At 40.0% G+C, this 14761-nt stretch overlaps 1 protein-coding gene across 1 annotated transcript; it reads left to right on the top strand.

Moving 5' to 3' along the window:
• Nucleotides 1-6537: 6537 nt before the first annotated feature.
• On the top strand, nt 6538-13622 carry LOC127770116 (putative disease resistance RPP13-like protein 1). Its single transcript, XM_052295790.1, has 3 exons — nt 6538-6834; nt 8616-8680; nt 9930-13622. The coding sequence occupies exons 1-3, from the start codon at nt 6538-6540 to the stop codon at nt 12415-12417; spliced, it is 2850 nt and encodes a 949-aa protein (XP_052151750.1). The 3' UTR covers nt 12418-13622.
• The last annotated feature ends 1139 nt before the right edge of the window (nt 13623-14761 follow it).

Here is a 14761-nt window from a genome sequence, read left to right on the forward strand (position 1 = left end):
TGGATTATGCCTTCCTAGTAGCATATCTGATATTTTTGATGGTTGGCTTCTGGAGGTTGATAAGAAAAAGAGTAGACTGATACTGGTTGGAGCCTCTGCCTTATGTTGGGCTCTGTGGTTGAGTAGGAATGATAGGGTTTTTGATAAATCACCATCTGTTTTCTATATGCAGGTAATTTTCAGGGCAACATATTAGCTCCGATTGTGGGCTCAGCTATAAAAGTGTGATGAGGATGGAGAGTTCCTGAATGTTGCATGTCATAGGCTTGAGACGATGGTTGTACAACTCTTTGCCAACTATGGATGTAGATTCACCAATAGACTGGAATAATGTTCTCCTTGTCTTGTTTGGCATTCTTCTTTTGTTTGGTGTGTTTGCTTTAATTTGGACTACACTCTTCTAGAGTGCTAGACTATAAGTCTTGGCAGTACCTCTTTTTTAGCAAAGGCTGGAATGTTCATTCCATTATCTAAAAAAATACTGGTATTGGACAACAGTAAAACAGTAACAGTAAGCCTGAAGTGTTGGAATTAATAGATGGGCCTTAGCCCACTCGAAGATTAATTCTTTGGAAAATCACAAAAGCCCACCTCATGGGATGGCATGCATGGGGAGTTTAGTACCACCTTGCTTATTCTAGAAGAGGGGGACCTCCTTAAAAGGGAGGATGCCCTCCTAACCACTTGAAGCATGTGAGGTGGAGAGAAGAGGGGGAACGCGCGCTCGCTCGCTCGCCTCCCCTGGCAGGGCAGGCGGTGCGCGTGCATGACGTACACGTCGAATAGTCCGCAAAATTGGTTCCTCACCCTTGCGCAGATACAACCTCTTTTTGCAGTTTTGTTTTGCTGCGGGAAATTCAAATTTGTTTGTTTTGGAAACATTCCGAAAAATCCATTGCATGAAAATGGCGTGGAGTACAGATAAGTTACGCGCGACTTATCTGGTTCGGTTACGCGGAGTGGAGATCGTGCGGGAGCCCTGATAAAGCGACCTTTCTCTATATAAACCGAGCCGCCGCCTCCACGCAACACACATGAAATCAATTTAGGGTTTGTCTCCTACTCTGTGCTGTGCCGTCACTCATAGACTACTCCATCCCACTCGCCGACGTGCACCGGCGATTGGGACAGTAGGTCTCCGGAACCTCCGCCTTCAACGTCCTGCACCGGGAGAGGGCGGTAATAAGGTTTTTGGGAAGCGCGTTGCGCGACCACTCCCTGTTCGTCCACAACGGCTCGACTTCCTCTTCGCTCACGTGCTGCGCGTCGTCGTCAACGCCTGCAACCGCGAGTTCTTCCTGCTGATCAGCCAGTGTTTCAACACCCTCGGTACGTCAATATGTTTCGCATCTTTGATCTATTCATGATTTACTGTTTAGTTTACATATGTAGATCGTGTGATGCGATTGTGTTGGTTTATGTGCTTAATGTCATGATTTATTTATGGATTAAATTAAATCATTATGTGCTTATATATTCAACATGAAGTGCACACAATAATTTCTAGGGAGAAGATGAAAATCTTTTCACCGGAACATGAGAGATCTTTTGCCAGTTTGGATCTCTAGTCTTCTTGCAGCTCTTCATGAACAATACATCGCAATCCTCAACCTCAAAAGACTGCAGCGATGAAGGCAGTTTTGGAAGTAATTGAATCTTTTTGCAGTAATCCAAACGCAGATTCTCAAGAGATGTTAGGTTCACCAAATTCTCCGGCAATCTATCCCAATAGCAACAACTGAAATCAAGGGATGTCAGTGAAGTAAGCTGCTCCAAGATATCTTCTCTCCTCATCTCCTCCGATTCGTCGATTCTAAGGCTCCATAGAGATGAGCAGCCTTCTCTTGACAGAAGCTGTGGCACAAGGGGTATGTTATCAATGGCCCTAAGGTTGGGGCACTTGGCAATGGTGAGGTGTCGCAGCCTACTGAGATTGTTCAGTCCTTCCAATTAAGTGAGTATACTGGTGGATCAGGGACTAAACTTTAGTTCATGTCACATTGAATATTTGGACACTTAGAGTATTAAACATAGACTACTTATAAAATTAATTATATAAATGAGAGCTAATTCACTAGACAAATTTTTTAAGTCTAATTAATCCGTAATTAGAGAATGTTTACTGTAGCATCACATAGGCTAATCATGGATTAATTAGTCTCAATAAATTCGTCTCACGAATTAGTCCAGGGTTATGGAATGAGTTTTAACATTAGTCTACGTTTAATACTTATAACTAGTGTCTAAATATCCAATGTGATAGGTACTAGAAAGTTTTTAGTCCCATCCAAACACCTAGTTTTGCCATAGACTCCATCACCTTAGAAGGGATTTCTGTGAGAAATGGAAGACACCTTAATAGGTTCAAGCTAACCAGGTTTGCAGAGCCTGGCAGGCAACGGTGCAGGACTGTGTTTGTGACAAAGCAGTATGAGATAATGAGCCTATCAACCACTGTTGCAGGAAGTGTAAGCTCGGAGTAATCTTCCTCACTTAGGGTGTATTTAGTTCGCGAAAAGAAAATTTTTAGGTGTTACATCGGATGTTTGACCGGATATCGGAATGGGCTTTCGGACACGTTTATAACTCGCCTGAAAACCACGAGATAAATTTATTAAGCCTAATTAAGCCGTCAGCACATATACTGCAGCACTTAATTATGGATTAATTATGCTCAAAAGATTCGTCTCGTAATTTACATATAAACTATGCAATTAGTTTTTTTATCTATATTTAATACTCTATACATATGTTCAAAGATTCGATGTGATGTTTTTGGGAAAAAAATTTTGGGAATTAAACAAGGCGAGCATCACCAACAGTTATCTATTCCATCCCCAATCCTAATATTTTGAGATTTTTGTTTAAAAAACTTCCAACAGACTCTCAAAAGAGCTCCGCACGTTTTGGAATTCCCATCTTCAGTTTTCTCAGCAGGTGTATTTGAGGGCAAGAGAACGAATCCCAATCCTCTTCCCCGTGCGTTCCTCCTCTCCTACCCCGCACGTGGCAGCATCGGGGCATGTCACGCGTGGGAGATGGCGATCTCCTTCTATGCTCGGGAAAGGAAAAAAACTGGAATTTCTATTGGTAGTTTTAGAGAAGGGCCCACTTTTAATTTTTGGGATTGAATTTAGGCTATCTCTTGGAGAGAAGTTTTTTTCACCACCTATTTTCAGTTTAGGAAACCCAAAAATACTCACCTCTAACATGAATGTTCCAAATCAATTCCTTTTTGCAGCTCTGGAGAGTCCTTAGCAGCAAGGATACTGAGAAAATTGACAGGATTGCTGGAAAGCTCATGGATGCTATTTCAACTTTGAGGCAACCAAGAAGTACTGGAGTTGGCTGATCGTCTGAAGTTTTTAGTCTTTAGTCTTTTGCTTAGCTTGAGAGTTTGATGTTAAGTCTTTCTTAGAGTTGTTCTGGAACCTTTTAGTTCTGTTCAGTTTATATCCCCCAGTGGTGTTAATCCTGGACTATTCCTGTGTGTGATGTAAAATGGGTATCCCCACAACGATGCCGTGTTTGGCTTTCTATAAAAAGCCGGCCCTAATGGCCTCAGTTAAAAAATATTTAAATTTTGGGGATAGATTATTGGTGACTGTTGGTGATGCCCTTACATGGCCACGGATAAGCCTACCAGGCAAGCTACCACATCTGCCAAAAGTGTCACACAAAATTTTGTCAAACCTGTCAAACTGCTCACCAGCAAACCTATCAATTTCTACTACTACATCCGTCCCAAAATAAGTGCAGCCGTGGATATCCGTGTCTAATGTTTGACAGTCCGTCTTATTTAAAAAGTTTATGAAAAAATTAAAATAATAGTCAGACATAAAGTACTATTCATATTTTATCATCTAATAGAAATAAAAATACTAATCATAAAAAATTTCAAATAAGACGAATGATTAAACGTTGAACGTGAATAGTGCAAAAACTGCACTTACTATAGGATGGAGGGAGTACTTCAGTTGCAGTAAGGTCGGCACCTGGTTTAGTTCTTAATTTTTTTTCCCAAAAACATAACATCGAATCTTTGGACATATGTATAGAGCATTATATATATATATAAATCACGAGACGAATCTTTTAAGCCTAATTAGTCTATGATTAGCCATAAGTGCTACAGTAACCCACATGTGCTAATGACTGCTTAATTAGGCTCAAAAGATTCGTCTCGCGGTTTCCAGGCGAGTTATGAAATTAGTTTTTTTATTCGTGTCTAAAAACCCCTTTCGACATTCGGTCAAATATTTGATGTGACATCAAAAAATTTTCATTTCATAAACTAAATAGGGCCTAATATTCAGAGATAGCTCAATTCGAGTTGCTATCTCAACAAAGAGTGATCTTATCATGCTCACATTTTCGCTACATGTCATCACAAGGGCCTTACACTGCTGAATGTGGAGGTTCTCCAGTGTGCCCCGGAGTTGGCTCGATATCTACCCCTATAGGTATAAGGATTTACCACAGCTGTTCGATCCAATCTTGATTAGCAAGAGAGCTTATCCTTGTACCTCGTTTTGTCAAATATTTGTGACATACCAAGGATTTTTTTTTAGTTTTTTAAACCTTTTTAATTTTAAAAATGAACCCTTTCTAAATTTATTTTCAACAGTTGAACATTTTGACCATGCTAGTCGAGCTTGGCGTGGCAAAACAATACTGGTCTGGCTGGTGTGAAGGTTTAGATTTTGGAAATAAGAATTGTATGGGCTTTTTAAAAAAAATTCAGGAAAAAATCCATATAGATATGGCAAGTTATGACAATGATTTAGGAGTATGGTGTATATATTACCCTGAATTTTAAAAAGGCAAAAAGAAGAACATAACAAGTCACAATTCACAAAGTGTGTCAATAAACTAAAATCTCCTTGCCAAGAAAAAAAAAACTAAACAACTCATTCCGTCAAAAAAGACTACTTTTAGCCACCCCACACGTACCAATGCAATACTGAAAAGAGTTTACCACCAAACTTCAATGTATTTGTTCCAAACATTTGTGTTTAATGTATTTTAGAACTGAGGGTGTGGCATATACTATGTGTGATAAGCTGTTGTCAGGGTTTACGATTCTGAGATAGCCTTCCGTTTCGGGCTATGGCAGAATGACGGTTTTCACGAAATCCAGTGGAAAGCCAGTAGATTCTGAACAAATTTCATAAACCAAAATTTGAATACAAATTCCTTTTTTACCGATAAGCTCGTGAAAACTGGTCGGCTTTGGCGAATTTCCGAGCGAAATCATCGAAATTTCAATCGGTAACTAGAAAAAGAGATGAACTGAAATTGTTTTTCTTTTTTTAATTCATTATTCTTTTCTTTCCTACTGTAAATTTCAGTAAATACACATAATGCATCATTTTTTTCGAAAATTTATATCCCAATAAATTCTATGAATATTATACTATTTATAAGATTTTATTTGATTTTTTCCTTTTTATCAATTCAAGTTTGAACTTGGATGAAACTCATCGAAATCTCAGACGGCTTCTATTTTTGAGCCTCGTAAAGCCTTGAAATTCCGCGGAACTTGGCTAGTTTTCGTCGGAATTGTGAAACGTGGCTGTTGCCTTCAAACCAAGCATCCCCATTAATTTCATTTAGGCCGAGTTTAGTTCTAAACTTTTTCTTCAAACTTTAAACTTTTTCATCACATCAAAACTTTTCTACACACTTTTAACTTTTTCGTCACATTATTCTAATTTCGATCAAACTTTTAATTTTAACGTGAACTAAACACACCCTTACACCAGATACAGTGACCATACTGCTGTCGATATCCTTTAGCTAGAAAAAGTGGGTTCCAAGAACCAAAATTTCCACCGAGCGAGTACAGCGAGCAGTCTATTCAGCCCTGCAACTAGCCAACTAGGGGTGTGTTTGGAGGTTGCTGTTGGGAACCATCTCCCATATACGGAAAAGATCCATTAGCGTATGATTAATTAAGTATTAGCTAATTTTTTTTAAAAAATAGATTAATATGATTTTTTTAAACAACTTTTATATAGAAACATTTTGTAAAAAGTAGACCGTTTAGTAGTTTGAAAAGCGTGCTCACAGAAAAAGAGAGAGAAGTGTTGGGAACTTGCTTTTATAAACACACCCCTGTGTTCGTAATCAAGGGATGGGAACAAATCCCTCCTATACAGAAAACGGAGCGATCTATAAGCACGTGATTAATTAAGTATTAGCTATTTTTTTTAAAAAATAGATTAATTTGATTTTTTTAAACAAGTTTCGTATAGAAACTTTTTTAGAAAATCACACCATTTAATAGTTTGAAAAGCGTGCGCGTGAAAAATAAGGGAGAGGGCTTGGCAACATTGGTTTGCCAAATTGCAAAATCATCTGCCGTTCCGTACACTCGTGCGCTAAAGATGCAGGGCAGGCGTTGCGTCGCCCCTCCTCGCATCCATTTCCCTGACCCGGATCCTCCCTGCTGACCTGCGTCTCTACTACTCCACTCTCTAGCAGCGGCAGCGCACGCACCCGCGTTGCATTATCCATTGATCTTCTGGACTATCCATGGCGGCGCTAGCCGGAGTAGGGTGGGCGCTGTCCATCGCTGGCTGGATCGCGTCGCCTACCACCACCAGGCTCCTCAGAGAGGGCTACTCACTCCTCGGCTTTGACGAATCCGAGAAGCTGCGAGACATGGAAACCCGGATCCTCCCGCAGCTGGCTTCGATGCTGAAGCAGGTGGAGAGGGTCCCTCCCGGCCAGAGGGCTTGTCTGGAGGACTGGTCCAAGAGGCTCAGATCTGCCTTCTATGACGCCGAGGACATCTTAGATGTCGCCGATTATCACCGACTCGAGAAGCAGGTTTCTTCTCAAGCTTTACTTTTTCTTCCTATCTTACTAATTCTTTCCTTCTTGCTAATTAAAAAAAAATATGTAGGTGCGTTTTGTACTTTTGGGAAAGGGGATTGGAAGTTTAGGCCTTATTCGGATTAGAGGATTCTTAAAGAATACTGTTTAATAGGAATTTTTCTTTTCCTGTCATTAGGATAGCAAAACAAGAACACTAGAAAACCAAGGGAAACTTTGCTTCGTTGTCAATTCCACAGGAAAAACGTAGGAAAAAAAAATACATGGACCCTGTTAGGGGTGGAAAAAAAACTCGGGCTCGTGAGCTCAGCTCGAGCTTGGTTGGCTTGGCTCAGCTCGTAAGCCAAACGAGCCAAGCCCAAGCCTCCTTTTCAGCTTATTGCTGAAATGAGCCGACCCAAGCTAGCTCACCAGCCGCTTGTTTTGGCTCGCGAGCCTAGGCCATTGTGTGTTTATATCGATTGTTTTACTTTATATGGTGTTATTATTTGTCAACTTGAAATTTGTCATTAAGATTTTGAAGAATTGAATATATAAACTTATTTAAATGTTACATGTTGATGATTTGTTCTTACTTTTTTTAATAATTACAAAATATATATGAAGAGATGTTTTAACAGGAAGGCTTGCAAGCCAGCTCGAGCTGGCTCGAGCCAGGAAACGAGCCAAGCCAAGCTCAAGTTTTAGCTTGTTTTCCTAACCGAGCCGAGCCAAGCCTTGCCTAGTTTGTTGCGAGCCACTGCAAGCCGAGCCGAGCCAAGCTCGGCTCGTTTCCACCCCTAGACTCTGTTATCTTTTTTTTTTCATTTCCTTTGCGGAAGGCAGAGGAAATTAATAACCCCTTTGAATTGCGGGAATGGAGAAACAAAGAAATAGGAAAAACACAGAGGATACTGACAAGAATGCAACGGGACCGTAGAAAAAAAAAGAAATTTGAGGAGAGACAAAGACTCATGTTAAATTTCCACCAAAACTTGTATGGAATAAGGCATTCCATAGGAATTTCATATGATTTCATTTGGTCCATCCCTTTGATTCAAAAGGCTATATATATAGGAAAGAATCCTACGAAATTCCTATGTTTTTTCTTTGAACCTAAGAGAACCCAAGCGCTAAGCATCTTCTTGCGCGATGAAGTGAAGAACAGAGGAAGTAGAGGACTCCAGAGTTTGGATGTAATTTAACTAGAGCAAGATTACATCAGCGAATGGTAATGACGGATAAAATGAATCACTTTTTACTTCCTGCGTTGGTTCCCATGTATAACCAAAGGCTCCATTATTTTTCAAAAGCTCCATTATTTTTCAATGCTCTGTTTTGCACTTGAGTTCCTATTCTTTTCTCACGTTTTTCCTATCATGTGTTTTTCTTACCTTGTATTCCGAATAAGCCCTTAGAGGAGAAAGTTAATTGATGAATTGGTCATGAAAGTTTCTTTTTTTTTTTACTTTCAGTCCTAAACATACTAATAATTTTAGTGTTTAAATTTTGTCCCAAATATGAAAACCTAATACTTGTAATCACTAAACTAGCCCCCTAATATCCCCTGACTTTATTATAGGCCCCAACTAGAGCAGGGCCTATATCTCAACCACCTCAAGAAGGAAATGAAAAATCTTTTTACCCCTCTCCTCAATACTGTGCCGAATGCTACAACTTTTTATATTTTAGGATAGAGTAGTAGTAGAGATAAGAATAATGGAAAGTTCTTGATAGAATTGGATTTTAAAAAGTTCTTGATAGAATTGGATTTTAAGTGATGATGGATGACTCAGATTTATCGTGTTATGCTTGGGAGTGTGGAGGCAGAATTCCCTCCCAATGCTCACTCCTTACGACTGTGCTCTCAAACTCTCATTCCTAATTGTTTGTGGAGCTTTCACACTCAGCACTCAAATGGAAGACTTAACATGCCCCCATCCCAGTGCAGAGAGCCAGAAATGCTAAAAAGATTGGCTAAAATGGGCCAACAGTGTTAGTTTCTTCCAAATATTACTAAACCTATAGCAAATTTAGTGTGAAATTTTAAACCATGAGGGAGGCTACTCCGCCCCTGCCTTTCTCCCATTTTCTCTGAACAATTCCCCCAACCAAATGCGTCCATATATAGTTTTGTAATATTTGACGTTTGAAATAGGTAGAGATGGTCTTAAAAAAGAAACATTTACTAGAAAACGAGCTGCCAACACCATCTCCTTAAAAAACATTGGAAAAAGGAAGAGTACACCCTGATTTGAAGTGGATCGTTTACAGGTACAATGGGTTTTTACGGTCATGATGTCTTGGTACAAGTGGACATAAATGATCAGGAAAATATGTAGTGTACCACATATGTAGTAAAAACCTAGAAACTTTCATATGATGCAAAAATGGATGTGCAAGATTTGTTCACATCATCATCAATAACACTTTTACTTATGATTAAATTTTGGAGTAAAAGTTTTATTCGTGGTGACTTGGATAATCTCAGACATCGACTTTTGCTTGCTACCCTACATATGTGATTTTACTACATATTTTCCCTAAATGATAAGAGAGTTTGATAGTTACTCTACTTTTTTCTTTTTGACCGAAATACTGCAGAAGTGCAGGGAAAGCCTCGACATTGTAAGTTTTATATATATTAAAAGAAAATAGATTTACATATTACAATTACATGTCATGTATCCAAAGTTCTAAGATAGGGCCCTACTTCTAAATTAATGGAATATATATTAGTTATTAAAAAGAGTCACATTTTCAATAGTCTTTTGTTAATACTGCAAAATCCAAAGAAGTCTAAAATATATCCTGTTATCTTGCAACACAGGTCATTTGTCGCTCTCATATCGAGGTAAAGCTCAATCGCATGCAACATATCATCTCAGGGAAAACCAATAAGTTGAAGAAAATTTTAAAGAAGCTAGAAAGTGTCATTGAAGAAGGGTCTCGGTTGTTTCAACCACTGGCAAGCACCACAAACAATGGAAATCACATACCTAGTCCTGTTACCAATGTGGCTGGGACTGTCACTACTTCCTTGCCTGTTACAGAAGTTATAATCGGAAGAGACGAAGAACGTGATAAGATAATAAATATGCTGCGTAAAGCAACACTAGGTGTTATTCAACAGTTGGCATCTATGGTGTTGGTGGATCTGGCAAGACAACGCTTGCACAATATGTATGCGATTATGAACGTATGAAGGGCTATTTTTCCCCAATCATGTGGATTCATGTTTCCCAAAGTTTCAGTGTGCACAGAATTTACCAGGAGATGCTTGAGTCGGCTACAGTCAATTCACCTCATCAGCATAGTAATCTTGACACCCTGCAATTAAAGTTAAAAGAAGAATTGAGGGGCAAAAGGTTCTTGTTGGTACTGGATGATATCTGGGCTGAGAAGGATGTGAGTGTCATCCGGGATGAGAAACATGCGAGTGTGTGGTACAAACTGGATCAGCTACTTTGTCCATTGAAGGATGGGATGAGAGGGAGTAAGGTCTTGGTTACAACACGATTCAAAGATGTAGCAATGTCTCTAGGTGCTCAGAGCGTTGTTCCAATACCTGACTTGAATGAGGAGGACTTCTTTAGTCTTTTGATGCATTATGCACTTGATGGTGTTAGCCTTGATAACCAAAAACTAGAAACATTTCATATGATCGGAAGAGATATTGTGAAAAAGCTGAAGGGATCTCCATTAGCGGCAAGGCTAGTAGGAGCCCGACTACGCAGGCAATTAGATGCCAACTTTTGGAGAAGAGTTGAACACCAGGACCTACTGGCTGGTACATTGGATGCTCTGTGGTGGAGCTACCAGTTACTTGATGAGCATGTTAGGCGATGTTTTGCTTATTGTAGCATGTTTTCACATGGATACATATTTGAACGTGGCGAGCTAGTTGACTTGTGGATGGCAGAAGGCTTTTTAAAGCCTACCAACGCTGATGAGCAAATGGAAGATGTCGGCCAAAACTACTTCGACGAACTAGTGTCATGCTCATTTCTGCAAACTAGAAGAGACCTTGATGGGAGTGACATTGGCTATTTTACCATACATGATCTGCTACATGAATTGGCAGGGATGATTGCTGGAGATGATTGCTTTACAGTTGTAGAAGGCGAGATGAAAGAAATCCCTCCTGATGTGCGCTATCTTTTTATAAACTTGGACGATCCAATGAAGGTCATTGAGCCAATTTGCAAATTGAAAAAATTGCGCACGCTAAAATTCAGGAATGTGTTTTCTGATCCAAGGATAACTGTGGAAGCACTTGAGGGCATACTGAAGAAATTAAAGAAGCTGCGGGTAGTGCAAGTACATATAGACGGTGATGTGCTCATGTTACCAGCTTGCATTTGTGACTTAAAACATCTACGTTGTCTCAGCATTTGTAGCTCCAAATCACGTAAGGTAACTTTGCCTAGAAAATTCGGAAGACTCTATCATTTGCAGATCCTCGACAACCGTTTTTCAGATGCTTTAGAGTTCACCGGTGTTGAAAGCATGAGCAACCTGATTAGCTTGCGACATATTAGAGGCGGTAAGGATTCAGGTTTTCCTGGCGTGCAGAAGCTCAAGTCACTTCGAGAATTAAGTAACTTCATGGTGAGGAAGGAGAAGGGGTATGAGCTGAAGCAGCTGGAGGGCCTAAATCAGCTTGGTGGTGACCTGACAATCAATGGCCTTGATAGTGTGGAAAGCAAGGAGAGATCTGTAGAAGCGAAGCTAACTGACAAGAAGCACCTCAAAGCATTGTCCCTTGTATGGTCTAATCCAGAGGAGCAGATGTGCTCTCCAGAAATTCAACTGGAGGTAATTGATGGCCTGTGCCCACCATCGCAATTGAGGAAACTGGAAATAAGGCGGTACGATGGATGGAATTACCCAAGTTGGATGTCACAAAGCCAGAATTGTCTAATTAGGAGCCTAAAATGTCTAACCCTCAGTGGATGTCATAATCTGGAAGCTCTTCCAGAACTCGGTGAGCTCTTCATTCACCTTCTCAAGTTTACACTCGTTGATCTCCCCAATCTAAAATTGTTGCCAAGACTACCGGATAGCCTCGAGAGCCTGTACATGGTAAGTCTTCCCAAGATAAAATTATTACCAAGACTTCCGGATGGCCTGAAGAGCCTGGATATCATTTGGTGTTGGGCCTTAGTTGTGACATGCACAGAAGATGTGGAGATGATAAGGTCGATGTTTACTGAGCGAGCATCTCAAATTGATCCATCCTTGAATATTACACGTCCCGATGAAATATCTCAGTTTGCCGATAATCAGTATGACAAGTTCATGACAATCCTGTGCGACATTGTTGGCACACGAAATAGAGAAATGGTCCCGAACATCGTACCTTTTATACGTGGTCAGATGGAGGAGGGAGATTATCCCCAAATGATCCTTCCTGCGTCGCTTTGTTATCTCATGGTTACAGGTTGCGCCATGACAAATATTGCCCTGCAGAACTGCCTGAGGGGATGTACATCATTACTTAGCTTGACCCTAAATGAAATCCCTTTTCTTAAAGCAATCCCATCCGAGGTGACAAAACATCTAAGAGGGCTTTTGATGCTACAGATTGGCTATTGATTTCACTTAACTCACTTCCAAGACCTAAATGATCTGAGTAGCCTGAAATTTCTCTCCGTCATGAATTACTCCAGTACGACCCTACAAGAGGTTGGGAAACTGCAATTCCTCTATGACCTCACCATTAATGACATACCCCTCATATCACAGCTACTGTCAAGAGAAGCCTTTTCATCCCTATCGCAGCTTTCAATCTATAATTCGGTGGAGCTAAGAGGAGAAGAAATCCTGCAGCAGTTGAGGTCACTAACAACCCTTATCCTTTCTTACTGCAACTGGAGTAGATTGCCAGAGAATTTGGAAAACCTGACATGCCTGCAGGAGTTGGTGTTAGTTCACTGCAAAAATATCCGGTCACTTCCAACCCTGCCCATGTCTCTACAGTCTTTTGAACTCGAGGGTTGTGATCAGGTCTTCATGGAGAGCTGTCAAACAGCTGGAGATCCAAACTGGCAAAAAGTCGCTCATGTCCGTAGAAAAGATTTTATCACCATTCACCAGTTGCAGTTATAGGTAAGCCCAATACCAGCTTGGCATGGGGTGGACAACTGTTGTGAAAATTCTCTAGTTGTCCTATAATTGTAAAGCTTAATTTGTTGGAAAATTTTCAACACAATGCGGTCATTTTGGTCCATATACTGTTTTTTTCATGTTGATTTGTCTTAAGCAGTTGATGTATGTATGATGTTGTTCAAATATGTATCTGGTTCAATTGATAGTGTCTGTGCTGATGTGTATGTGTAGAGAAACACAAGGTTGTGCATGCATTTGCGTGTATGTATGTATTGATGACGCATGCTGTTGATTCGTTTTACATATTTGTGCCATTGTGGTGATGGAGGCAGATGAGCAGAGGCCAATAGTTTGGCTCTCGCTTTGTAAACTCAATCATATGCCTAAACTTACCAATTGCTCCCTGTCTCAAAATAAAAAGGATATAAGTTTTTTACACGGTCTTTAATTTAATAGTTTAACAATTAGTTTATTTCATAGTACATTATGAACAACTACAGGATTGGCATCATATATATTAAAGTGCTTGCCCCAAACACTGGTATAGGACGAAGTAAAACAGTAAGCCTGAAGTGCACACATAATAATTTCTAGGGAGAAGATGAAAATCTTTTCACCGGAACATGAGAGATCTTTTGCCAGTTTGGATCTCCAGTCTTCTTGCAGCTCTTCATGAACAATGCATCGCAATCCTCGACCTCAAAAGACTGCAGAGATGCAGGCAGTTCTGGAAGTGATTGAATCTTTTTGCAGTAATCCAAACGCAAATTCTCCAGAGATGTCAGGCTCACCAAATTCTCCGGCAATCTGTCCCAACTACAGCAACTGAAATCAAGGGAAGTCAATGATGTAAGCTGCTCCAAGATATCTCCTCCCCACTGGGGAAAAATATCAGGGGCAAGAACATGGACATACACAACAAGCGTCTACAAGAATTAGCTTATAATAGAAGTCCTTACTTCACGATCAACCATAAACAGTTAAATTCATGAAACGCATCACTCAAGGAATAAACATGCCTGTCCGCATAACACATACCATCTGTGGAAGAAAAATCAGCGCCAGAACTCTTCTCGTCGCTGGTGTTCATTACACCAAAGCATGACAGCCTGGGGTTACCATCCTACAGTTCATCATCCCAGGAAAAAAAGAGAACATTATATGCCTTGTTTCTGGAAGATCAAGCTAAGAAGCAACTAAGTAGCACAAGTACTGACTCACCGAGTCATACATAACTTTTTTTGAATTAAAATTATGGTACATATGTCTTCCCTTAGTACAGCAATACTTCAATGCTTGTGCCACACATACTAGTATGCAACCCGTACCCTCATTTACCCAGCTCAACGGAGGAGGGTTCTTCCCTGCCAAGGATAGCCACCATGCGTGCAAAATGTGGATAATACAAATGCAAATAAGTCTTCTTCTCTAATGGAAAACCTTGAAACGCAAAAAGGAGGTAAACACTCCATTTCACAGATGCCATGAGAAACTCAGATGTCTTCTAAAAAAGCAATAAATAATGAAAACATTTTGATGCCAACTAGTATTACCTTAATTAAACAGGACACTAATAATGAGCATTTATATATAGATGAGTAAATGCATTAATGTCCAGTCAAGCAAGTAAAACAAATGTACAAAATAAACAAAAATGGAAATATTGTTGTAGGAACAACTTCAACCATCTACAACTGAAAGCAACAATTCAACATTAGATTCAGGTGACAAAAAAAATCCTTCAATAAGGCGCCCAATCTTAACATCTCGATGCCTACATTTGTACTACCAAATCGGAAATAATTTTGCCAAACCCCAATATGCTAGCTCC

The sequence above is a fragment of the Oryza glaberrima genome, chromosome 4 (assembly GCF_000147395.1).
Source record: "Oryza glaberrima chromosome 4, OglaRS2, whole genome shotgun sequence".
In the NCBI taxonomy this organism is placed as follows: domain Eukaryota; kingdom Viridiplantae; phylum Streptophyta; class Magnoliopsida; order Poales; family Poaceae; genus Oryza; species Oryza glaberrima.

What these genes read in the sequence shown, in the direction of transcription:
- LOC127770116 (XM_052295790.1), top strand. Translation starts at nt 6,538, where the DNA reads ATGGCGGCGCTAGCCGGAGTAGGGTGGGCGCTGTCCATCGCTGGCTGG. An exon ending in ATCACCGACTCGAGAAGCAG is followed by an intron (nt 6,835 to 8,615) that starts GTTTCTTCTCAA and finishes TGGATGACTCAG; the next exon opens with ATTTATCGTGTTATGCTTGG. An exon ending in AATGCTCACTCCTTACGACT is followed by an intron (nt 8,681 to 9,929) that starts GTGCTCTCAAAC and finishes TGCTGCGTAAAG; the next exon opens with CAACACTAGGTGTTATTCAA.